The sequence below is a fragment of the Schistocerca piceifrons genome, chromosome 8 (assembly GCF_021461385.2).
Source record: "Schistocerca piceifrons isolate TAMUIC-IGC-003096 chromosome 8, iqSchPice1.1, whole genome shotgun sequence".
NCBI lineage: Eukaryota > Metazoa > Arthropoda > Insecta > Orthoptera > Acrididae > Schistocerca > Schistocerca piceifrons.
The window spans coordinates 66,542,672-66,569,376 of record NC_060145.1 but is presented as its reverse complement, the minus strand read 5'-3'; the positions used below and the strand labels follow the sequence as shown (position 1 = coordinate 66,569,376).

Below are 26,705 nucleotides of genomic sequence, written 5' to 3'. Positions count from 1 at the left end.
ATTGTACTGCAGTCAGCCTCAAATGCTGGTTCTCTAAATTTCCTCAGTAGCGATTCACGAAAAGAACACCTCCTTTCCTCTAGAGTCTCCCACCCGAGTTCCTGAAGCATTTCCGTAACACTCGCTTGATGATCAAACCTACCAGTAACAAATCTAGCAGCCCGCCTCTGAATTGCTTCTATGTCCTCCCTCAATCCGACCTGATAGGGATCCCAAACGCTCGAGCAGTACTCAAGAATAGGTCGTATTAGTGATTTATAAGCGGTCTCCTTTACAGATGAACCACATCTTCCCAAAATTCTACCAATGAACCGAAGACGACTATCCGCCATCCCCACAACTGCCATTACAAGCTTGTCCCACTTCATATCGCTCTGCAATGTTGCGCCCAAATATTTAATCGACGTGACTGTGTCAAGCGCTACACTACTAATGGAGTATTCAAACATTACAGGATTCTTTTTCGTATTCATCTGCATTAATTTACATTTATGTATATTTAGAGTTAGCTGCCATTCTTTACACCAATCACAAATCATGTCCAAGTCATCTTGTATCCTCCTACAGCCACTCAACGACGACACCTTCCAGTACAACACAGCATCAGTAAACAGTCGCACATTGCTATCCACCCTATCCAAAAGATCATTTATGTAGATAGAAAACAACAGCGGACCTACCACACTTCCCTGGGGCACTCCAGATGATACCCTCACCTACGACGAACACTCAACATCGAGGACAACGCACTGGGTTCTGTTACTTAAGAAGTCTTCGAGCCACTCACTACTTGGCAACCAATCCCATATGCTCGTACCTTAGTTAGGAGTCTGCAGTGGGGCACCGAGTCAAACGCTTTCCGGGAGTCAAGGAATATGGCGTCCGTCTGATACCCTTCATCCATGGTTCGCAAGATATCATGTGAAAAAAGGGCGAGTTGCGTTTCGCAGGAGCGATGCTTTCTAAAGCCGTACTGATGTATGGACAGCAACTTCTCTGTCTCAAGGAAATTCATTATATTCGAACTGAGAATATGTTCGAGAATCCTGCAACAAACCGATCTTAAGGATATTGGTCTGTAATTTTGAGGATCCGTCCTTCTACCCTTCTTATATACAGGCGTCACCTGCGCTTTTTTCCAGTCGCTCGGGACTTTACGTTGGGCAAGAGATTCGCGATAAATGCAAGCTAAGTAAGGAGCCAATGCAGTAGAGTACTCTCTGTAAAACCGAACTGGAATCCCAACAGAACCTGGCGATTTATTTATTTTCAACCCATTTAGCTGCTTCACAATCCCAGGTATGTCTATCACTATGTCCTCCATACGGGAATCTGTACGAGACTCAAACGGCGGTATGTTTGTACGATCCTCCTGTGTGAAAGATTTCTCAAATGCTAAATTTACAGTTTTAGCTTTCGTTTTGCTGTCTTCCGTTGCCAGGCCAGACTGATCAGTGAGGGACTGGATGGAAGCCTTCACCCACTTACCGATTTTACGTAAGACCAGAATTTCCTTGAGTTTTCAACAAGGTCTTTTGCTAAGGTATGACGGTGGTAGTTTGCAGTGATGCGATTATTAAATTGGATTTTCGTATGTAAAAGAACATTTGAAAACTGACTTCAGCGTTTCTGCTTTTGCTTTGCTGGGTTCAGTTGCTCTGACACAGTATGGGATGTCAAGGGTCATCAATTTAGAAATGGAGGGAAGTGTGGGGGTTAAAAATGGTACAGGGGGACCAAGAGATGAATGCAAGATGAACCACAGGTGACTCAGTTGTAATGTTCATCATCTCAACAACTCGCCCTGTCTTCCCTCCCCCTTCAACAAAAACTTACCAAATTCCTGACAAGGATTAGAGAGAATCGTTCGTGTGTTTCAAGAACGGCATTTGCTCTGTGTCTTGCTGGACTGGAGAACTGTTACCAGACGGGACTACTTGACACCGCCGGTGCACCAGAGGCCTTGGGGAAGCTTAAGGAACACCACTTCCCCTGTTGCCACGTTGAAGTTCCCTCCCCTGGTGAGACGTCAGACGTTTGCTACCTGTTGCTACAAAGGACTGGTACCGGACGCGGAACAACCTGTTGACATCGGCCACCTACTTCCAGCAGTACACAGTACAGTTCTCCCCGCGGCAAAGCAGGGGACTTCCAACAAAACGCGCAGTTGGCCTGTATCCTATACGCAATTCTGTCAGCAATGTAGCATTTGTGAAAGGTTTAATTTTTCTTTGGAGAAGACGTCCACTTGATAATGACGGAAGAAGCAGTACTCCAAAGATTTTTATTTATATTTTTACCTAGTGGAACGGAAACCTTGAAACACAGTAGTTCAATAATCTGTGTACAAGTTTATTTCCTATCTGTAAAAGGAAATTTCTCTCAGTTTCACCGTTTTCCTCTTCTATTTAATTTAACTTAGTAGTGACAATACCAGTGCAAAACCATTGAAGAGTACTTTCAGATGAGTTGGGGTAAATGGTTGATATATAAATTTTAGAGTGATCAGTCGAGCTAGGAAATGATCGAAACGTCCATACGATTATCCAGAACGTCACTTTCAAGAACGGCAGATGTTCATTCAGACTTTTCTGATGTGTTAAATAGCCTCAGCTGTAACAGCAGTAAAGCAGGCACTGTAAGCGCAAATAGTTCTGTTGAGCTAGATACATTTTGGGTCCATTTGTTGACTCACTAACCTGCCTGGTAAAGGAAGTACGATATTGGAACGTACAGTACATCCCAAAGCGTGATCAAAAATAAGCGGACAGCAGACCATTCCAAAATGAGTACTTATGCGTAGGAAACAAATGGCCTACTATGAATATTTCAGGTGTTAGGAGGTCATACATGAATGAATTGTACGAGCCCCTTAGTAAAAGTCTTATTATATTTTTATTGTTTGTGCTATCTTAGCAACTGAAATAAGTGTTATCTTAGCGGTTAAGAATCTTTGGAATGGAAACAACTGAATGTGAAAGTGCTTTAAGTGATGTTGTTTTAAATACTGTGCTCTGTGTGCCAGACAAATACACATTCAGCAAAAATGTAAGTAAGGGCATCAGTGAGATAATTTAAAACTACCACTTAAAGCATACACTGCAATAAATTAATCTTTCTGTAAAGCGGTAAAATTCGATCCATAACCTCACCGCCGAATGTAGCTGTAAACTATCTGATGATTGCAGCAGGCTATCAGAGCGCGTCGTGCTAAAAAATATTAATAAAACAAGTAACTGAAGTAGAAAAAAAGTTTTATAAAGCACTTGTGTTTCCGCAGAAACAGATGCCTGTCGCAACGGTGCTGACGACAACATCTTGAAAAACGAAACAAATTTTCACTGAGGTGTCCACGGTGCATTTTACAGCTGTTCAAAGTTCATGTCTGGTTGTTGAAAATGGGGTACTACTCATTAGAGAAACTTGCAGGGATGTATTTAATGTATGGTACAGGAACATATGGGCCCATGAAGCCGAACGAATATACATTTATTTATTTTAAAAAAATCGTTCCGTTTTCTGGGCACAATATCAGACTCATACAGAGTTTTGAGGATCAGTGGATATAAATTCAGTTGTTTTAACCACTGTCACACAAGGCTTTAGACCTAGTAACAGCATCGGTCACGCGAATTTGTATGAAATATGACATTTCTATGTCCCCGTCATCAATCGTGAGGACGACCGCTAAAATCCGCGTCCTGCCAGCCTGATTTAAATTCCCCGTGATTTCCCTAAATCACACCAGGCGATTGCTGGCGTGGTTGCTTTGAACGGACACGACCAATTTCCTTCCCCATCCTTGAAACATTTCTAGCTCGTGTTCCGTCTAGTGACCTCGATGTCGACAAGACGTTAAACTCTAATCTTCCTTCCTTCACAACCACCACCACTGTTGGTAACGGGCAAGCATAAAAAGATGACTATTTTGCAAGCTGACAGTGCTGTGAAACCATAGAGCGTTGCCATAGCACGCCCAAAGCAGAGGTGTCCGAAAAGATGGAAGCAGAAACCGTTTAAGAAAATGATTAAGTCATTGTCTCTTCTAAGTTTGGCTCAAATTTAGTTTACTATACATTCCCCGTGTTCGTTTCAGAATGATGAGCAAAGCGTAAACTGTTTTGTAAACGGCTCAGTGACGTGTTGAACGCTCACGTAGAAACGGAGTTGCAGCAGCCGTCTGCTTATAGACATAGCGGAACAGTAGGACTTGGAAGAGCTCACATAGCGGACAAGATAACGTTATCGAACGACAAGACGTGACCGGGTGGCACAATTCAGAGAGGGGAACGGGGGATGCTGCTTTTGTAATGGGTCCCAGAAACTGTTCTCCAAATCCACATATCACTGTTAAGTCGGCGACGGAGGTACTTTCTCATGAAATCATATATTAAATTTTCTTTCCGTTTTATTTACAGCGAGTGTTCAAATGGCTCTGAGCACTGTGGGACTTAACATTTGAGGTCATCAGTCCTCTAGATCTCAGAACTACTTAAACCTGGTTAACCTAAGGACATCACACACATCCATGCCCGAGGCAGGATTCGAACCTGCGACCGTAGCGGTCGCGCGGTCCCAGACTGAAGCGCCTAGAACCGCTCGGCCACACCGGTCGGCTACAGCGAGTGTGATAAGGCCATTTCGCTTGTATACCTTTATGGGTGCTCTAATTAGTTTGACTTCATACCGTCTGCGCCAGAAAGATGTAATAGGAGGGCACTATTAATAGGTATCGTGCTGTAATCTGCTCTTGGCTGAAATAAATCCTTCCGTCTGAGAGGGCGTGTACGCTATTTAGAATTTTTCTTGTGAATTAAAACAGTTTTTCTTTTCCTTTTTTGTGAAAGACATCATGTTAACGACTGTGTCTGTTAAACTTTTTATTTCCACTATTGCAATTTCGGCCTTAGGCCATTATCAAGTGCAGATGTTTTGGCTTTAAGCCATGTCAACTTTACACACGCTGGCACATTTATAGGTCGTTGTCATCTGCTGTTATATACATTCGTAACGCTGCTAAGTAGTGCGAGCACACATGTCCACATATACTACTTAGCAGCGTTACGAATGTGTATAACAGCAGATGACAACGACATATAAATGTGCCAGCGTGTGTAAAGTTGACGTGGCTTAAATCCAAAACATCTGCACTTGATAATGGCCTAAAGCGGAAATTGCAATACTGGAAATAAAAAGTTTAACAGTCACTGGCGTAAACATGTCTTTCAAAAAAGTTTACATGACTGTGAATCCGAGTTAAGAAAGGTTGATTAAAACTGTGTGCCGGACTGTGACTCGTACCTGGATTCTCTCCAGCCTTGGGCAGTTTTGTGCTGACCACCGCTTACAAGGGTATCTATCTTGTTTTCCAAACTGTACGGAAGCTGTTCTGGAGTACCACGCACTAGTAATACTCTTGACAGAATCTTTCAACACGCACTGGAGCATGCTCTGTGAAGGTTGTGAGTACACTTGGAAGGCTCCATCAGTATAATGTATGTAATGTATTTATTATACATTTAAGTAACCTTAAATACTTTAATAAAATATGGTTTATAAAATCTTTGACGACGTACTGGGATACCTTCACGATATGCAGTCGTGTGTCCCTCGAAACGCAAGCTTCCAGCATTGAATCCCGCATCAAATCTTTCCAGTCGGTCTGGTGTTAAAAATACGCAACTGTATACAAATGTAGATAAATGTAAAGCTTTCCACTTCGAGACACGATGGTCTTCCCTCTCGGTAGTGACATGTGGTGGTTCGGAGCCATCTTCTTGCGATAGTACACTCTCGTGATCACCGCTGCCAGCAATCATGAACAGTGGCTGCATTCCTGCAGTCTTTCTAGAGTAGATTAGATCAGATTAGTACTTGTTCCATAGATCATGAATACGACACTTCGTAACATGACACTCAATTTATTATTATTTTTTTTTTGTGGAGTTTGGGAAATTACCCACTTACTATATACAAAAATTCATCTAATGAGTAGAAGGAGTTGCCATTAAGAAATTCTTTTAATTTCCTTTTAAATGCTATATGGCTATCTGTCAGATTTTTGATGCTATTAGGTAAGTGACCAAAGACTTTTTTGGCAGCATAATTTACCCCCTTCTGAGCCAAAGTTAGATTTAACCTTGATAGTGAAGATGATCCTTTCTCCTAGTGTTGTAGCCATGTACACTGCTATTACTTTTGAATTCTTTCGGATTGTTAATAACTAATTTCATAAGTGAATATATATATTGTGAGGCTACAGTGAAGATTTCTAGCTCTTTAAATAAGTGTCTGCAGGATGATCTTGGATGAGCTCCAGCAATTATTCTGATTATATGCTTTTGTGCAATAAACACTCTTTTACTCAATGATGAGTTACCCCAGAATATGATGCCATAGGAAAGCAAAGAATGAAAATAGGCGTGGTAAGCTAATTTACTCAGACGTATATCGCCAAAATTTGCAATGACCCTATCGTAGGAGGAGGAACTTCCAGCTTCTCGTAGCCCTATTACACGACCTTATTCAACTCAGTGAGGTGTTCGTAAAGGCATCTTTGTTGCCTTAAAGGCATTCTTGAGTAAGATCAACTCACCACGTCCAATCCCAAAGCTAACTAACGCTCACGGCCCTTCGAGCGTGTATTTAAATCAAACATGGTTTACATCCTCATAGCGGCACTATTAGCGCTACTCTTACGCGACTGGCGCAAAATCTGAATAGACATCATGTTTCAGATGTAGAATCAGGCCTACCAACTTTCGCTTGTGCCACACTACGCCTTCCTGTTGCTGCGTCGTTCTTCGTAGGATTTATGATCAAATGCCAGTTAATAACATATCGTCGATTAAAGCCTCCAAAACATCGTGACCTAAATTGCAAAATCGTTATGTAGAAGTTCAGCGTAGCATTGTTGGTCGAGATGCCGGGCTATGAAGCAATGGGTAAAGGTTTCTCGTTTTGCTCTGTCGAATATTTTTTCGCCCCTACGTTTTCTAGAAGGTGTGGGACTTTCTTATTAAATTAGTACAAATATTTGCAAACAAAGCGCCATGAAAATATTAGTCGATTTGTGATTGCATCGTAAAGTTATTGTCGATTGATTTTGCCAATTTACGAGCCAAATTCTTGTCATTGGCGGAAATTTTAATTTTCTGCTTAAACCCTTAACTACTATAGTCATTCACAGGAACACAATTACTATGGAGGGGTCTCAGACAGCATTTTTCTATTTTATATATCAAACCAGAATTTTGCTGAATATATACACTCCTGGAAATGGAAAAAAGAACACATTGACACCGGTGTGTCAGACCCACCATACTTGCTCCGGACACTGCGAGAGGGCTGTACAAGCAATGATCACACGCACGGCACAGCGGACACACCAGGAACAGCGGTGTTGGCCGTCGAATGGCGCTAGCTGCGCAGCATTTGTGCACCGCCGCCGTCAGTGTCAGCTAGTTTGCCGTGGCATACGGAGCTCCATCGCAGTCTTTAACACTGGTAGCATGCCGCGACAACGTGGACGTGAACCGTATGTGCAGTTGACGGACTTTGAACGAGGGCGTATGGTGGGCATGCGGGAGGCCAGGTGGACGTACCGCCGAATTGCTCAACACGTGGGGCGTGAGGTCTCCACAGTACATCGATGTTGTCGCCAGTGGTCGGCGGAAGGTGCACGTGCCCGTCGACCTGGGACCGGACCGCAGAGACGCACGGATGCACGCCAAGACCGTAGGATCCTACGCAGTGCCGTAGGGGACCGCACCGCCACTTCCCAGCAAATTAGGGACACTGTTGCTCCTGGGGTATCGGCGAGGACCATTCGCAACCGTCTCCATGAAGCTGGGCTACGGTCCCGCACACCGTTAGGCCGTCTTCCGCTCACGCCCCAACATCGTGCAGCCCACCTCCAGTGGTGTCGCGACAGGCGTGAATGGAGGGACGAATGGAGACGTGTCGTCTTCAGCGATGAGAGTCGCTTCTGCCTTGGTGCCAATGATGGTCGTATGCGTGTTTGGCGCCGTGCAGGTGAGCGCCACAATCAGGACTGCATACGACCGAGGCACACAGGGCCAACACCCGGCATCATGGTGTGGGGAGCGATCTCCTACACTGGCCGTACACCACTGGTGATCGTCGAGGGGACACTGAATAGTGCATGGTACATCCAAACCGTCATCGAACCCATCGTTCTACCATTCCTAGACCGGCAAGGGAACTTGCTGTTCCAACAGGACAATGCACGTCCGCATGTATCCCGTGCCACCCAACGTGCTCTAGAATGTGTAAGTCAACTACCCTGGCCAGCAAGATCTCCGGATCTGTCCCCCATTGAGCATGTTTGGGACTGGATGAAGCGTCGTCTCACGCGGTCTGCACGTCCAGCACGAACGCTGGTCCAACTGAGGCGCCAGGTGGAAATGGCATGGCAAGCCGTTCCACAGGACTACATCCAGCATCTCTACGATCGTCTCCATGGGAGAATAGCAGCCTGCATTGCTGCGAAAGGTGGATATACACTGTACTAGTGCCGACATTGTGCATGCTCTGTTGCCTGTGTCTATGTGCCTGTGGTTCTGTCAGTGTGATCATGTGATGTATCTGACCCCAGGAATGTGTCAATAAAGTTTCCCCTTCCTGGGACAATGAATTCACGGTGTTCGTATTTCAATTTCCAGGAGTGTAGTTTCTTGTCTTCCAGTCATTCATTACACTTCTTAGAGGTGGCTTTTGTAGAAATTTGATTTTTTTTAAACACTGCGGTATTTTAAACACTTCGACAATTAAAACAAAGCGAAAACTGGAGTGTATTTTTATTTTATGAGTTACGAAAATAACAGCAAATAGTTAGCTCTCTACTCACATACAGATTTTCATCAGAGGTATTATATTACAAATAGGCAATATAACTAGGTGGAAAAATCCGACATGACTTACGATAAATTGTGTGCGAAGTCAGCTTTCGGTTTACGACTCACTTTGCGACGTAGAGCGAATATTTCAGTCCATAAGTGAATGGAGAAACTTTGCCACCATTTTACTTCTAAAATTACAAGTAAAAACTAAATACTTGTTCTCATGTGCCACTGAATCATATTTTAGTCAATTTCCACCTGCAAACACTTCACGCAGACCTTCCTGGAACACTCCAAACAAATCGTAACACCACGCTGTTGACATGGATACCTTGTTTTCCTCTTCAGACGAGGAGGGCAAAAGGTGCACGTTTTTCGATTTTCGAATTCTTCTTTCAGTGTCTGTGGCTCGTCTTGCATGTGAAGACGTCTGTCTCACACAACACACGTTGCACAGAAGGCCCAGCTTTCCCCGCCATGGAGAAACAGTAGCATGCAATAAAAACGCGGCACGCAAACACTATGGTACGTCTGTGAGATCTCTGAAGGCTAATAATTACGAAACAAAGAGCAGCAAGAATGCTGGCACGTGTAGCTTGACAGCCAATAGGAAGGTACATGGAAGAGTCCATTTGGCTTTGCAGGGGTGTGAGAAATGTCTCGACACAAAAATTAGTAGCGGTCTGAGAGACAGTGGATAGTAGTTAAGGGTTAACATGAAGAAATCTGCGACTGAGGCTCAGAAAATGCTGTGGGAAAGAGAAAGTTTCCAAAGCTAGTGAATCCGATGGAAACAATTACAGAAGATGATAAGCTCACGCTGAAGTTGTGTGGACTATCTGTTTAGTATTAAATTGTCTGGCGATAGCCTATGAAGCATAAAGCCGGTTTATAATGAACCATTAAATAATTATTATAGTGGAACATTAATACTGTTTATTCAAGTTTTAATATGTCCATGTTCCTCCAACGACCGACGGAATATTCCATAAATCACACGAGATCGCTATCGAAAGCAACTGATGCGTTTCAGCCGACCACTGAAAAGACAAAGGGCCACACTACAGCGATAGGTGATTTTGCAGCCTGACGGTGCTCGACGGCAGGTCACAAAACTCGTCAAAACATACTTGGAAACATTGAAATGGTACGTCTTACCCCACCCGTCGTATTCTCCAGACATTACTCTGACTACCGCGTTTTTCGATCAATACCACACGACCTGACTGACCACCACTTCCGGTTGTTCGAACGAGTGCAAAATTGGATCTATTCATGGATCTCCTCAAAAGACGCCCAGTTCTTCTCTCGCAGGATTCGTATGCTACTCGAATGACAGAAGAAAGTAGTGGCCAATGATGGTCAGTACTTTGCATTGAAAAGTTATTGTAAGTTTCTCATATTAAAGCCTCAAACTTTGAGAAATCACGGCGGGAGCTAAGTTTGAGACCTCTCTCTCGGGAGTGAGCTTGTCCGATGCTGTGAAGTACTATAAGCTCACGTCCTCACTGTCGATGCAGACAAACGGCTCTGAGCATTATGGGACTCAACATCTGTGGTCATCAGTCCCCTAGAACTTAGAATTACTTAAACCTAACTAACCTAAGGACATCACACACATCCATGCCCGAGGCAGGATTCGAACCTGCGACCGTAGCGGTCACGCGGTTCCAGACTGACGCGCCTAGAACCGCACGGCCACACCGGCCGGCTCGATGCAGACAACTTTCCTTTGTGTCTTATAAGACGTTCATGGATATTGAAGTTTTCCGTTATGTATACTACGGAAGAACATAACCAGCGTGTGGACATGCGAGGAAATGTGCGTTTTAATAGAGTTGACGTAGAAATTTTACGCGTGTCCATTGTGTAACAGATAAACAATATGTGTGATTTGCGAGCCAGATACAGCCGACGGCTGCCGCTGGGTAGCGCTACAATGGCAAAGCAGGTTAACGCTTTCGCTGGCCCTGGGGGATATACTGTACTTCCCACTACATGCATTTCTTTACAACGTTTACGGGACATGTGTTACCGCTTCTGTATGCTCTTGGCATCTAGTGGCAGTCCGCCGTACATTCTTTCTGTTTGCTGTGAAATACAGCCTTCAGGACTGTGGGAAGTACGTATCCCTCCAAAAAATGTTTTAATGGTTCTAGGAAAGTATGGTTACCAGCAAAGTAGTTTCCGGAAGGGGCTTGGGAAGTATGCTTACCACAAAATTAATGTCATTTGTGGTCTTTGCGAAGCGTACTTACCACCAACTTAGGGGTACTTCTTACCACCTCTGTCTATGCCTGAAATCTTGTGGTAGTATACTGCACCTGGTGTATGAAAACTGATACAACAATCAGTTTCTGTTTGTTGTAGGATCACTACTGTTGTCGGGACACATTGCTTCGCTTATGCAATATACATTATTGTGACATGTATCAGCTCTTACCTTTATTGCATGATAAAGTTTCTAGGATTCTTTTCACGTTGTAGAAAGTGAATTTTAATATCGGCAACATTATTTTTTACAATAAAGTAAAAGAAAATATAAAATAAAAACAGAACACACTTTTCATTATTGTTTTACGTATAGTGGCAACACATGGCAGCCCACAAAAAGTGGAGAATCCATTTACCACCATATTTTTAATACCCCACAAAAGTACCAGGGTGATGGATGTACAACCACAGTTTTTGGACCTAAATTACAAGAAAATTATCAAAAAATAAATATAGTGATCACAATTCTAAGAGGATAGCAAAAAAATTATCTTCATTGAATTGCTACAAAAAATCCGCCCGTGAGAGGGTTAACAAACACGATCCATGACACGAGACGCTGGATTTCCCGTCCGCGTCACGTCAATGTTAGCTGCGTTGTCCCGTGTGACGATCAGGTTCGTTCGAGATACTGTTGCATCCACGCGAATACTTTCGACGCGGGCATTCTCCCAGTTTCCGTGGTTTGTGATTGGGAGAAAACTAATCGAGCTGCGGCCAATGGACGGTTGCAACTAGTTTCGACTGATCACAGGAAATTCTTGTGACTGGCTCCCAAGCCTTTAATAAGCCTGTTCCAGAGATCAGCGCGCGCATGTGCAGAGCAGTCTCACCGAGCGAGATGGTGCAGTGGTTAGCACACAGGACTAGCATTCGGGAGGACGACGGTTCAATCCCGCGTCCGACCATCCCATTCAGGTTTTCCGTGATTTCCCTAAACCGCTTCAGGCAAATGCAGGGAAGGTTCGTTCCAAAGAGGACGGCCGACTTCCTTCCCCATTCTTCTCTAATACGTTTGGACAGAGACCGCGCTGTTTGGTCCCCTCTCCCGAATCAATCAACGACCAACAAAAAGTATGCAATTACCAAAACGTACAACACTAAACAGAAAGCAATGACAAAACTCTCAGGTGCAAAAGTAGTGTGATGTGGTTGCCGTCGCTGTGGGGAAAGCTCATCAAAGTGTCGTCATGCCATTCTTGCATTGGATTTGGTGAAGCCATAAACCAGGTACACATCGGCTAACTCTTCGTCAGTAAACCTACACGTGCTGCGATATTGCAGTGCCTGTGTTATTCTGATTACGATGCAGTGTTCCTTTCGACGTGCGAGCGTGTCCAAAGGAACAGGCAGTGCGACTACAGCCGTTATGAAACATTACATGTATTCACAGTATGGACAACCATCCGATGAAGAATGGAATGACGTCAGTGAAAATTTATGCTGGACGGGGTCTCGAACCCGGATTTCTCGCTGAAAGCCTGGGGTGTCACAATCAAAAGGATCTTACTATGTTTTAATTTTCTCTCCTCCATATAAGGATACAATCAGAATAGCCGATAATTGGGGGGCACATACTACACTCATTACTATAAATGACACTCGCACATTAAGTTGGCTCCCTTTACGGGAGAGGTGACGCTCGGAAAAATAAGCATGCTATGCTGATTGATACACATACAGGGTGAATCAGGAGGAAAGGTACGTGTTTTGACGGGTGATAGCATTAGTGATTCTGAGCATAAAGGTTGGTGTGGATATATGCCCTATTCCGAATGGTTTCAGAGATAGAACACTTTTAATGTGCATTTCTATTTATTTTCTGCATTATTCATTGTCATTGTTTACAAAGTACTGCAGTAATATAGAGGAAGCTGAGACGAACATTTTGATACAGGACGCTTGTGGTCTATCAAGTCGGAAAACTACCTCTAACTGGCCTACAAAAAGCAGCTAAGCTACGGCGCACTCGCGTCGCGCGAGATTTTCAGTATTCTCGTGGTCTCTTCGGCAAATTAAATGTAGCAAATTTAATTTAATTGCGTTCTGAGACACGTGCGGTTTTCGAGTTATTAAAGAAAAGCTGATGAAAGTGATATTAAACGTGTTCTATCTCGGAAACCATTCGCAATAGGCATATGTCCACATGAAGTTTTTTGTCCAGAATCACTAATATTATCGCACCTCAAAGCTTGTACCTTTCCTCTTGACTCACCCTGTATATTAGTAGAATTAAGCTGCATACCAAATTCTTAATCAGTGGGTACACTGCGGCCACTCCCCAGCAATTAAACCAACGATAATTTTTCTTCAAATTACATAATTTCCGGCATTTGTAACGTTTGGATATTTACTAAATTATTGTTTGTTAATATTGGTACTAATTGGTAATAAATGAGATAAGCTGATCAAATTTTATGATCATATACATATAATCAAAATATGTCAAGGAAAACAGGATGTTGATGAGGAAAGCGGTGTCACGAGTAATTACGAACGTCTTCAGTCAACATTTTCTATCACTGGTTCTCCAAGAAATGCTGACCACATGTGGGAAAAAGGACCGTTTCACTCAATTTGATTTATCAAACACTACTGGCCATTAAAATTGCTACACCACGAAGATGACGTGCTACAGACGCGAAATTTAACCGACAGGAGGAAGATGCTGTGATATGCAAATGATTAGTTTTTCAGAGCATTCACACAAGGTTGGCGCCGGTGGCGACACCTATAACTTGCGGACATGAGGAAAGTTTCCAACCGATTTCTCATATACAAACAGCAGTTGACCGGCGTTGCCTGGTGAAACGTTGTTGTGATGCCTCGTGTAAGGAGGAGAAATGCGAACCATCACGTTTCCGACTTTGATAAAGGTCGGATTGTAGCCTATCGCGATTGCGGTTTATCCTATCGCGAGATTGCTGCTCGCGTTGGTCGAGATCCAATGACTGTTAGCAGAATATGGAATCGGTGGGTTCAGGAGGGTAATACGGAACGCCGTGCTGGATCCCAACGGCCACGTATCACTAGCAGTCGACATGACAGGCATCTTATCCGCATGGCTGTAACGGATCGTGCAGCCACGTCTCGATCCCTGAGTCAACAGATGGGGACGTTTACAAGACAACAATCATCTGCACGAACAGTTCGACGACGTTTGCAGCAGCATGGACTATCAGCTCGGAGACCATGGCTGCGGTTACCCTTGACGTTGCATCACAGACAGGAGCGCCTGCGATGGTGTACTCAACGACGAACCTGGGTGCACGAATGGCAAAACGTCATATGCATAATGGTCGCATCCGTGTTTGGCGACATCGCGGTGAACGCACATTGGAAGCGTGTATTCGTCATCGCTATACTGGCGTATCACCCGGCGTGATGGTATGGGGTGCCATTGGTTACACGTCTCGGTCACCTCTCGTTCGCATTGACGGCACTTTGAACAGTGGACGTTACACTTCAGACGTGTTACGACCCGTGGCTCTACCCTTCATTCGATCCCTGCGAAACCCTACATTTCAGCGGGATAATGCACGACTGCATGTTTCAGGTCCTGTACGCGCCTTTCTGGATACAGAAAATGTTTGCCTGCTGCCCTGGCCAGCACATTCTTCAGATATCTCACCAATTGAAAACGTCTGGTCAATGGTCGCTGAGGAACTGGCTCGTCACAATACGCCGGTCACTACTCGTGTGAACTGTGGTATCGTGTTGAAGCTGCATGGGCAGCTGTACCTGTACACTCCATCCAAGTTCTGTTTGACTCAATGCCCAGGCGTATCAAGGCCGTTATTCCGGCCAGCGGTGGTTGTTCTTGGTACTGATTTCTCAGGATCTGTGCACCCAAATTGCGTGAAAATGTAATCACATGTCAGTTCTAGTATAATATATTTGTCCAATGAAGACCCGCTTATCATCTGGATTTCTTCTTGGTGTAGCTGTTTTAATGGCCAGTAGTGTATTACATGTTTTTTGTTAAGACTGCAACTGTCATTCACTCTTTAAATGTGGTAATGCAACACTGCACCACTTACGCATTTTTTCATGTTTCGCACGACGCAATTCGAGAATTTCTCATCATCATGATCAAATATTTACATTAGTATTTTTGTGTCGTGCTGCCTGTCTTGCGCTGTAGCCGTCTTAGCTACTGAGCGTCTCTCTCAGAGTCTTCCACTGGAGTTTATCTATCATCTCTGTAACGCTTTCGCGATTACTAAATGATCCTGTAACAAAGCGCGCTGCTCTCCGTTGGATCTTCTCTCTCTCTTCTATCAACCCTATCCGCTACGGATCCCACGCTGGTGAGCAGTGGGCGAACAAGTGTACTGTAACCTACTTCCTTTGTTTTCGGACTGCATTTCCTTAGGATTCTTCCAATGAATCTCAGTTTTCCATCTGCTTTACCGACGATTAATTTTATATGGTCATTCCATTTTAAATCACTCCTAATGCCTACTCCCAGATAGTTTATGGAATTAACTCTTCCAGTTGCGACCTGCTGTACTGTAGCTAAATGATAAAGGATCTTTCTTTCTATGTATTCGCAGCACATTACACTTGTCTACACTGAGACTCAATTGCCATTCCCTGTACCATGCGTCAGTTCGTTGCAGATACTCCTGCATTACAGTACAATTTTCCTCTCGAGATACTACAGCATCATCCGCAAAAAGCCTGAGTGAACTTCCGTTTTTATCCACGATGTTATATATATATATATATATATATATATATATACACACTGAATAGCAACGGTCGTACGACACTCCCCTGCGGCACACCTGAAAACACTCTTGCTTCAGAAGACTTCTCTCCACTGAGAATGACATGCTGCGTTCTGCTATCTAGAACTCTTCAATCCAGTCGCACAATTGGTCTGATAGTCCATATGCTCTTACTTTGTTCATTAAACGACTGTGGGGAACTGTATCAAACGCCTTGCGGGAGTCAAGAGATACGGCATCTACCTGGGAACCCGTGTCTATGGCCCTCAGTCTCGTGGACGAATAGCGCGAGCTGGGTTTCACACGAAAGCCTTTTTCGAAAGCCATGCTGATTCCTACAGAGTAGATTTCTAGTCTCCAGAAAGTCATAATACTCGAACATAATACGTGTTCCAAAATTCTACAACTGATCGACATTTGAGATATAGGTATATAGTTCTGCACATCTGTTCGACGTCCCTTCTTGAAAACGGGGATGACCTGTGCCCTTCTCCAATCCGTTGGAACGCTACGCTCTTCTACAGACCTACGGTACACCGCTGCAAGAAGGGTGGCAAGTACCTTCGCGTACTCTGTGTAAAATCGAACGTATCCCATCAGGTCCAGCGGCCTTTCCTCTTTTGAGCGATTTTGTTTTTCTATCCCTCTGTGAAGTATTTCGGTATCTACCACTTTGTCATCTGGGCGACAATCTAGAGAAGGAACTACAGTGCAGTCTTCCTCTGTGAAACAGCTTTGGAAAAAGACATTTAGTATTTCGGTCACACTTACAAACACCACACAACATACTTACGTAAATATATGAAAAAAAATACGTACCTGGTGCACTGTTTCATTATTTACATCAGAAACATTTGAGCAAAGCGAAGAGACCAGAGGTTCAACTAATGCTACAGGTGGTCAGGCAACGAAACGCGCAAATCATGCTTCCGAGTAAGAGTTCTGCGCATGTGCAGTAGAGTCAGTTTGAAAACGATTCCATTCGGCTTCGATAGCCTTAAGCCGTCGGCACACGGACCGTGCATCCGAACGTTGAGCGTGCCGAGTTTCTGACGTCATAGCGTGGAACAGAACGTTCGGGAGTCTTTCCGAACGTGCAGAGCAGTATCTGGCATGTCAGATATTCTGAGCGTGCGTCTGAGCGTTGACCAATGAGAGAGCACAACGCCACCTACGCCGCAAGCACGCCGTCTCCCTTCAGTACAGAGTTCTGAGGTGCCATATTGGCATTCATTTCAAGCCTATATGTATATATGCCGTTTCTGAGCACCAGCAAATTGAGAATCACTGGAAAACCCATTGTTAACAATGTGATTCGTTCCAATAAAATAATGAGAAACATCATATTCGTGGCAAAAGAATTACTGTAACTTGCGTATTGAGAGTAGGCTATTTGAAGGCAGCGACAAACTGAAGATGCACCCAAAACGTATTGTTCTTGGTACAATTTGTTATAATTAAATTTCAATTAGTAACATATCTACGATTAAGGTTTTCAGCAAGGCGTAACACAATATGATTAGACGCATACAGTTTGATGTTGGTTTAGCGTAATGACGTCACGGTCCTGTACTCAGCTGTTAGTTGAGGCGGTGGTTCGCGCCCTTGACGCTACAAATTTTTTTCCCCCCTAACATTCGCGTTTTTATTAGGTTCTGATACTTTAATATTAGGTTAATATAAATATATACTATAATATTTGATGTTATGTAAATATAAGTTCACCTTTTTTTGAGGGGTGACTGTTTGATTGGCTTAATCTAGAGGACAGCTTGTGCTACTTACATACAGGTATTTTGCTCCTTTTTCTTTTACGCTTCGTAATTCACATGTTGCAAAGATTCTGCTACTGGGTAGGAACAGTGATCAAGCAAGACTGACCTTGGGGTTTCACTAAAATGTGGGAATGATGAAATAATGTTTATCTTACGCGGAGAAGTATTCCAATTTTGTAATGCACTGTTTGTAATAGAACTTTTATAAGCCTATGTCCTTCTTGACTGGACATGGTACTTTCCTTTTCGTGGACGATGGAGTAAATGTGGGTTTAATAGAGCTAGCATGGGAATTTTAGGCACGCCTGTTGAGTAAACAGTGTGATTTACAAACTAGAAACATCCCTCAACTACCGCTGGAGTGCGTTGCGATCGCGTATACCACGTTGGGGCCCACGTACCGTATGCACAAGTCGCATCGTTCGTGAGCGTTCAGCAGCACGTTGAGCTCAGCACGCTCAACGTTGACGTTCGACAGAACGGTCCGTGTGCCAACGGCTTTACTCGAATGAACCTGATGGCTTAACTATGTGGAGGGAGCTCCGTCAGACAGCCGCTCTCTGACCGCCGCCACAGGGTCTTTGTCTAAGCCATCTGGCCAGGCTGAGTCCTGCGGTCCCCTTCCTTGGCCACCCCTGTCCCCCGCTGACAGCGGACAAGGCCCTTAACTGCTGCTGAGACTGCACCCCAGCCCCCCCCCCCCCCCCCCAAACCGGCCAACGGTTCCGATGCAGGAAGTGAGTGCAGCGGCCACCCAGCAGTGTGTTTATAGGAGCCAGCGGACGTTCGCCTCAGCAAGTGTTATCTGTCACCGAGTAGACAAGCATTGTTTACAGGCGGCAGCGCTGCGCTTTGGCTCTCTTAACAGCTTCGGCGCTCCTTGTGTGCTCAAAGAAAAGGGAGCAAGATTAGGGTTCGACGTCTCGCAGCCGCAAGCGCTAGCATGATAACGGGTCACTTGAAACCTTCCTTCCGTGCCTCGCGAGAAAAACCCTCAAATGTCCAAGGAAACGCTTATGATTCATTATCTTCGATGAAAACCTCTCCCTCCTTGCTTACTGCGAGCACGGTCGCCTTCCCCTGACACCTGAAATATTCGGCTAAAACACGTCCCCCGCCGACACACTGATTTCGCGAGCTCTAAAACCGCTCCACGAAATTGTTCAACATTTAGGCCTTCGACCCAACCAGAGTGATGGGCAGAATTCAAACACTTTCAATGGCCCATTCCATTTCTGACTAATAGAATTCAGTTGAAGCCGCTTCTGATCAGGACCCGTTGGCTTTTACAACTGCGTCCAGCACGAGCCGACAGAGGTTTACAGCAAATGGTGTGTTAAGGTGGCCAGACAGGTAACTGCAAACTTGAAAAGCAGACATTGTTAAGCGTTTTGTGCGAGCATGTACGAATACTCTTCTACACAGTCCAAGCAAGCTCGCTCAAATATCAACCTGTGCTAGCAATACGTAGAGCTCGAAGGAAGATGATCTGCTACTCCGCAGCTCGTGGTCGTGCGGTAGCGTTCTCGCTTCCCGCGCCCGGGTTCGATTCCCGGCGGGTCAGGGATTTTCTCTGCCTCGTGATGACTGGGTGTTGTGCGCTGTCCTTAGGTTGGTTAGGTTTAAGTAGTTCCAAGTTCTAGGGGACTGATGACCATAGATGTAAGTCCCAAAGTGCTCAGAACCATTTGAACAATTTTGATTTGCTAGTTTCGGCTGGTTTTCCCTTTCTGGTGCGAAAAAAAACAAAGAATAGAAGAAGAAAAAACAAAGAGTCTGCTTTCAAGATGTATCCACATGACTGTTATAGTTATTTCGGGGTAAACAGGACCATCTCTATCATGACACCAAATAATAAAAGAGAAACGCACGACGAAGGAATTAAAGAATGGAACGGATATCCTTAGATGTGATTTACATGTACAGACAAACATATGATTACAATTTCACAAAAATGGGATGATTTATCGAAGACAAAGAGCTTCAAAAACTGAGCAACTCAGTAACGCGTTGGTCCACCTCTGGCCCTTATGAAAGCTATTATTCAATCGTGCCAAATTCTGTCCAATAGGCACATGAGATTCTGAATATCCCGTGATGGTTGGAGGCCCTGCCCATAATGCTCCAAACGTTCTCAACTGGGGAGAGATCAGATGAAATTGCTGCCCAAAGTAGGATTTGGAAAACACGAAAACAAGCAGTAGAAGCTTTGACCATGTGCGGCCGGGCATTATCTTGTTGAAATGTAAGCCCAGGACGGCTTGCCACGAAGGACAACAGACCAGGGCGTAGAATATCGTCGCCATACCGATATGCTGTAGGGGCGTCGTGGATGATAACCGAAGGAGGCCTGAAACGAAATAGCACCCAAGACCATTACTCCCTGTTGTCGGGCCGTAGTGGTGGCGACAGTTAGGCTGACATCCCACTGCTGTTCGGGGCATCTCCAGACACGTTTCGCCATTCCGAAGCAGGACTCGTCACAGAGGACAATTCTACTACACTCAATAAGATTCCAGGTTGAAGAAATTTATCGAGACCCTGGATGGCGGGATCCCAACCTGACCGTCGGCCGCCATACGGACCTACAGCCAGGAATGATGGTTTGGGGTGCCATTTCTTTTCATAGTGGGACCTCTTTGCTTGGCACCCGCGGCGCCTTTACAGCCCCGTTTTGATGCCCTCCGCGGCAAGGCACCCTGGGCTTACATTTCAGCAAGATAATGGCCGCCCCCATACGGCGAGAGTTTCTACTACTTCTCTTCGTGCTTGCCAAACTCTACCTTGGCCAGATAGGCAAGCGGATCTCTTCCCAATTGAGAACCTTTGGAGTATTACGGGCAACGCCCTCCAACCATCACGGGATTCTGGCGATCTAACGTGCCCTACTGGACAGAATCTGGCACTATATCCCTCAGAACGACATCCAACTACTCTATCAATCAATGGCAAGACGAATAACTGCTTGCGTAAGGACCAGAGGTGGATCAACACGTTACTGACTTGTTTAATTTCTTTCTTTTGAATAAATTATCCAGTTTTTCCGAAACTGTCATCATTTCTTTGTCTGTATATGTACATCAAATCTCGCTATATCCGTCCCATTGCCTTTGGGTGTTTTCATCTATACACATCTGTAATACGCGATTGTTTATTTGAGTACTTTCGCTCGTCCTTCAATTTTTCCCGTACTGCAATCGATTCCAGGAGAATTTATCGGTTTAATAATGACAAGTTTCTTTAAGAATGGATGGTATTTTGTGAAAAGTTTAGCATATGCAACACTCCTCTTTGAGTTGCCGTGATAGCCTTTCGATTTGATGTTGTGAAGGAGGTTTAAATGGTTCAAATGGCTCTGAGCACTATGGGACTTAACAGCGGAGGTCATCAGTCCCGTAGAACTTCGAACTACTTAAACCCAACTAACCTAAGGACATCACATACATCCATGCCCGAGGCAGGATTCGAACCTGCGACCGTAGCGGTCCCAGACTGAAACGCCTAGAACCGCTCGGCCACTCTGGCCGGCTGTTGAAGGCGGGCTAGTTTTCGTATACTCGAATAAACTTGTCCACCTTGATTTGCTTCAAGTTTCTCGAAATAAGAGCGCTAGGAAGGTTGCATTGGAACTAACCTTTGCTACGTATTTTAATACGCTTGCATGATTTAAAATCGATGAAGCGTCAAGCAGCTTAAACAGTCCTACATAATGCACAAAACTGCGCCACAGACAATCAAGAATGCTTGGTCGTGCATGTTTGTCAGACTTGCAGTCACGTGTGTGGCCGCCTTTGCACACTGATGACAAGTCAGTCATAGCCGAAAGTGAAGAGGAATCTAGTCGCACGTTTATTGAAACGGAGCTACTGTTGCCCGACTGCTATAATACCGACACATACCGTACTAGAAGAGATACAAGGCGATGGTGTGGCAGGATATTGAGAGCTGCTATCAATCACAATTTGTTGTTAACTTGCTTATATATGGCAATCTCCTGACTGATTGACTGACTCATCAAGGCCCAGCCCAAAGCGTTCAAGACAGAGTCTTGAACTTTGGAGAGAGTGTTGATCTTGTACTGTAGGCGTTGTTTAAGAAGGATTTTACGAAAGTGAAAGATTCTTCGAAAATAAATCATTATTAAAGAACCACTAAGCATTTTAAAGATACAGCTACGAAAATTGGTATTTGACTTCTTGGTTGGATATAAAGAAATCTGCGTTAGGGGTTGAAAGTTTCTATGGAAATATCACGACAAGAACGCAAAAGACATGATCAACGAAAACCTTGGACTCCACCTAACAGAACTGCTTTTTGGTCAGAAGTTCATTCGGAAAAGACCCTTGTACTATGGCTTTAATTAGCGTGTAAAGTTTAAAAGGTGTTGCAGTTTGTAAGCAACATAAAAATTCGATTAAAAAAAAGCAAATCTGTGCAGACCGTACAGTCTGCGTGAGCGAAACACCGGGCGCTAAGCTAGTTATTTAATATTGCGACATATTTTGAAGTACGATCCCATCATCAGGCAAAAAAAGGTAAGTATTCTGGTCTACTCTGTTAATCAGAAATTGCTGTATTCTTGTGTCGTATTGAGTTTCTTCCATTCGCTGTGGCTATCTGTTTACAAACTTGTGAAGAACACACAGAGTACGCTGCAAGAGGACAAATATCTATGATGCACAGAGAAGTTCAAAATACGTGCCTACATAGAAAACAAAGATCTGTGTGGTTTCATGTCAAATTTTTTGTACTGCCTTTTTTTGTGTTTGAAGGTAGGGCCGTAATTGAAAACATGTTGGAAACTGTAACGAGTAACGGTCCCTGAAAAACCTGTTTACTCACACTCTCTTTCTGAAAGGCAGCAATCGCCCGGGCACAAAATACGCGTCGCAAAGTAGATGACTGCAGACTTACCTTGCTGAAGAGGCGCTGCTGCTCCAGCACCAGACGCCTGGGCGTCACGACGCCCGCCGACGCCGCCGCCTCCAACACCGCCCGCACGCCGGACCTCACCAGGAAGGAAGCCATTGTTCCAGGGAGTCACGAGTTCATCACCACACCCAACACGCGCGATACCTGTAGCGTCTGGGTCAGGACGCAACGCTGGAATGAAGCCCGGCCAGCGGACCCGCGCCGGCTAAGCTACCAACCCCGCCGCAGCCACCAGTGCGCATGCGCGATCAACACGCCGCGCGGCGGGAACCAGCGGAAGGGGGAGGGAAGCAGTACAGCGTCGTCTTATTATTGGGGGGCAAACGAATCAAACGCGTCAGCCCAGATCACAGGGGCATGAGTATTGATGCTTAACAATTCCAGCTTAATTTTTTGTGACTTCGGGTCAACGTCTCCTACGATACTCGTTACATTCTTTTTCAAATGACTCTGAGCACTATGGGACTTAACATCTGAGGTCATCAGTCCCCTAGAACTTAGAACTACTTAAACCTAACTAACCCAAGGACGTCACACACATCCATCCCCGAGGCGGGATTCGAACCTGCGACCGTAGCTTTCGCGCGGTTCCAGACTGTAGTGCCTAGAACCGCTCGGTCAGTCTGGCCGGCTGAATGCGTGTATGTCTGGGACTCATAAACAAGATAAGATGTTATCGTATTGTTTATGTGAACTAAAGACTATCCGCTGGCCGAAAAAGCTATTATTTCATGTCAGTGACATGCTAGTTTTCAATTCTCTATATCTGTACAACAAATACTCAGGAAATAAAATTACTTTGATCGATTACAGAATGAACATTATAAAGGGCTTCCTTCCACCAATGGACGTTCCACGGAATGTGAGCAAGAAACATCACAAACACACGTTGTGCAAAAGCGGGAAGCTACTGCAGGGAAGAAGCAAGTTATGAGGAAGCGGTGTAAGGGCGCGGAACAAGGCAAGCGCCCTGATACACCCTACGAGTGTACAACCTGCCCAGACAAACCTGGATACTGCTTGAACAGCTTTATAATTTCCCAGATTTTTGCGAAAGAATTTGTTGTGCTAAATTTGTTTTAATAGCACCGCAATTGAAGTGATGGGGGACACGAGAGAAGCCTCCACGTAGTGTATGTTTCGCTTACTAATTTCTACACATCCGGGCGTCCCCTGGGCGTCTATGATAAATGTAGATGGCTAATTCTCTCATACCAGGAGCAAACATACTACTAAACTGAAGACCTCTGTCAGAGACAATCTTAAAAATGCACATTTGAAGTAAATATAATTTCAAATGAATCCAGTTTCCTGTTTCCCTTTTTTTCCTTCTTAAGAATTTGCGTTTGGAATCCAAATTTTTCCTGAATGCAGTGGATTTTTTGCTTGTTTGAACTGTATTTTTTGTTACATTATCAACAAATCACGAACATTTGAATGACGCCTGTGATCCTTATAGGTGTCAGACAGCAAACAGACTTTAAAACATAACCACAGTACAGTCCAAGCTTATTTGAAGTAATGCATCTAAGGTGTCATCATTAAGTCGGTATGCCCGCATCTCGTGGTCGTGCGGTAGCGTTCTCGCTTCCCACGCCCGGGTTCCCGGGTTCGATTCCCGGCGGGGTCAGGGATTTTCTCTGCCTCGTGATGGCTGGGTGTTGTGTGATGTCCTTAGGTTAGTTAGGTTTAAGTAGTTCTAAGTTCTAGGGGACTGATGACCATAGATGTTAAGTCCCATAGTGCTCACAGCCATTAAGTCGGTATAGAACATGATCCTACAGATCTTACAAGGCCTTGACGCCAGCCTGTAGCTCAGGTGTGCTTAGGAGCGTCGGTTACGAGCGGTAGCTGCCCTTTCGGAGTGTTACCGGTCCGCACTCACTCGCACATTGCCGGGTCGCACTGGAGACTTGTGCGCCTGCACCGATGCCGCAGCGAAAGTGTTAAAGGCCGATTCACACTGGACATCAATGGAACATAGCGGAACGGGACTTCTACATCTACATTTATACTCTACGAACCAATGTGAAGAGCCTGGCAGAAGCTACATCGCACCGTACCAGTTATTAGGGTCTATCCCATCCAATCCCAGTACGGAGCGCGGGAAGAATGGTTGTTTACATGCGTCTGTGGGTGCTGTAGTTAGGCTAATCTTGTCCTCACTGTCCCTACGGCAGCGAGGGGGTTATAGTACATACTCAGAGTCGTCATTTAAAGCTGGTCCTCTAAATATTGTAAACAGACTTTCTCGGGATAGTTTCAGTCTACCCTCAAGACTCTGCCAGTTCAGCTCGTTCACCATTTCTGTCGCACTCTCCCGCACGTCGAACAAACCTTTGACCGTTTGTGTTGCCTTTCTCTGTATACGTTCAATATCCCGTGCTAGTCCTATTTGGTACGGGTCCCACACATTTGAGCAATATTCTAGAACCGGTCTCACGAGTGATTTCTGAGCAATCACTTTTGTAGACTGATTGTATTTCCATATTATTCCACCAATAAACCAGACTCTGCTACCTGCTTTATCCACGGAATCTATGCGGTCGTTCCATTGCATGTCCCTTTCCGCCCCCGGTAGCTGAGTGGTCAGTGCGTTGCCGGCACGGTAGCTCAGCGTGTTCGGTCAAAGGGTTAGTTGCCCTCTGTAGTAAAAAAACTGAGTTAATAGATCAACAACGAACTTAAAAGGGTGTCTTACGACGTCCGCCCCGATCAGATACAACGAACGAAAAACGAACAAAATGAAATTAAAAAAAAAAAGTGGTCAGCGCGACAGAATGTCAATCCTAAGGGCCCGGGTTCGGTTCCCGGCTGGGTCGGAGATTTTTCTCCGCTCAGGGACTGGATGTCGTGTTGTCCTAATCATCATCATTTCATCCCCATCGACGCGCCGGTCGCCGAAGTGGCGTCAACTCGAAAGACCTGCACCAGGCGAACGGTCTACCCGACGGGAGGCCCTAGCCACACGTCATTATTATTATTTATTGCATGTCCCTACTAAGAGTTCCACCCAGGTATTCCTATGAGTATAAAGATTCCTACTGTGTCTCACTGATATATTCATATCATACTAAGCTTTTTTTCTTTTTGTGAAGTGCAGTGTTTTACATCTCTGAACATTTAAAGCAAGCTGCCAATTTTGCACCACTTTGAAATCTTGTCAAGGTATGACTGAATATTTGTAAGTCTTGTTCATACTGTACTTCGTTGTACATAACTGCGACACCTGCGAAAAAGCTGAGGTTACTGTTAATATTGTCCGCAAGAGCATTTAAAATACAAAATGAACAGCAAGGGATCCAAAACATTTATCTGGGGTACACCCGGCGTTACTTCTACGAGCACACGCCGTTTAGCGTGGAGGAGGTCCTTCTGTTAGATGTATCTCATTATGTTTGAGCTAAGAATGTGTACTAAGATTTTACAACAAATAGCTGTCAAGGATATTGGACGGTAGTTATGTGGATCACTTCTGCTACCCTTCTTGTAAACAAGTGTGACCTATGCTTTCTTCTTTTTTTGTTCGAGGGATCTACGATAGATTATAGTTTACAGAAGGGCTAACTCAGCCGCAAATTAGGTGTAGAATTTGATAGGGATTCCATCAGGCACTGATGCTTTATTGTACAAGGTGTACAATTTTGCTTCCGCCGTTTGCCGATAGGTGGTGACAACTGTAAGTAGTGGTCGAAAGAAACAGATCGCAGATGTCAGGCAGTTAGCTTGGACGTCGGTCAACATAATCTAATTCAAACATTAGTCGTTTTGTGTCTGCAACATAAAGTTGTTCTTGATTGAAAACGTCAGTTTACGAGCCTAATTATCGTCATTTGCGGGAGGTGTTTCTGTTTTGTTTCAGTATGAAGAAAACAGCATCTGAGTCTCATCGAATGCTCTCAAGTACGTATGGTAAGGACGCTATTGGTGAAAGAACGTGTCGTGAGTGGTTTCAACGCTTCAAGAAGGGTGATTTTGACGTCGTAGACCGGCATAGTGGTGGAAGAGAGAATGTTTTCGAAGATGCAGAATTGGAGACATTGCTGACTGAAGACTCGCGTCAAGCTCAAGAAGAATTGGCACGATTAGTGGGAGTGACACAGCAAGCCATTTAGAAACGACTCAAGGCT

At 44.6% G+C, this 26,705-nt stretch overlaps 1 protein-coding gene across 1 annotated transcript in view; it reads right to left on the bottom strand.

Moving 5' to 3' along the window:
* Nucleotides 1-22,733, bottom strand: part of LOC124711821 (sarcoplasmic calcium-binding protein) — a 171,023-nt gene extending 148,290 nt beyond the window's left edge. Inside the window, exon 1 of the mRNA XM_047242048.1 lies at nt 22,558-22,733. Within this exon, the coding sequence (XP_047098004.1) occupies nt 22,558-22,671 (114 nt within the window). The 5' untranslated portion in view covers nt 22,672-22,733. The remainder of the gene's footprint in view (nt 1-22,557) is intronic.
* Between the last annotated feature and the right edge of the window lie 3,972 nt (nt 22,734-26,705).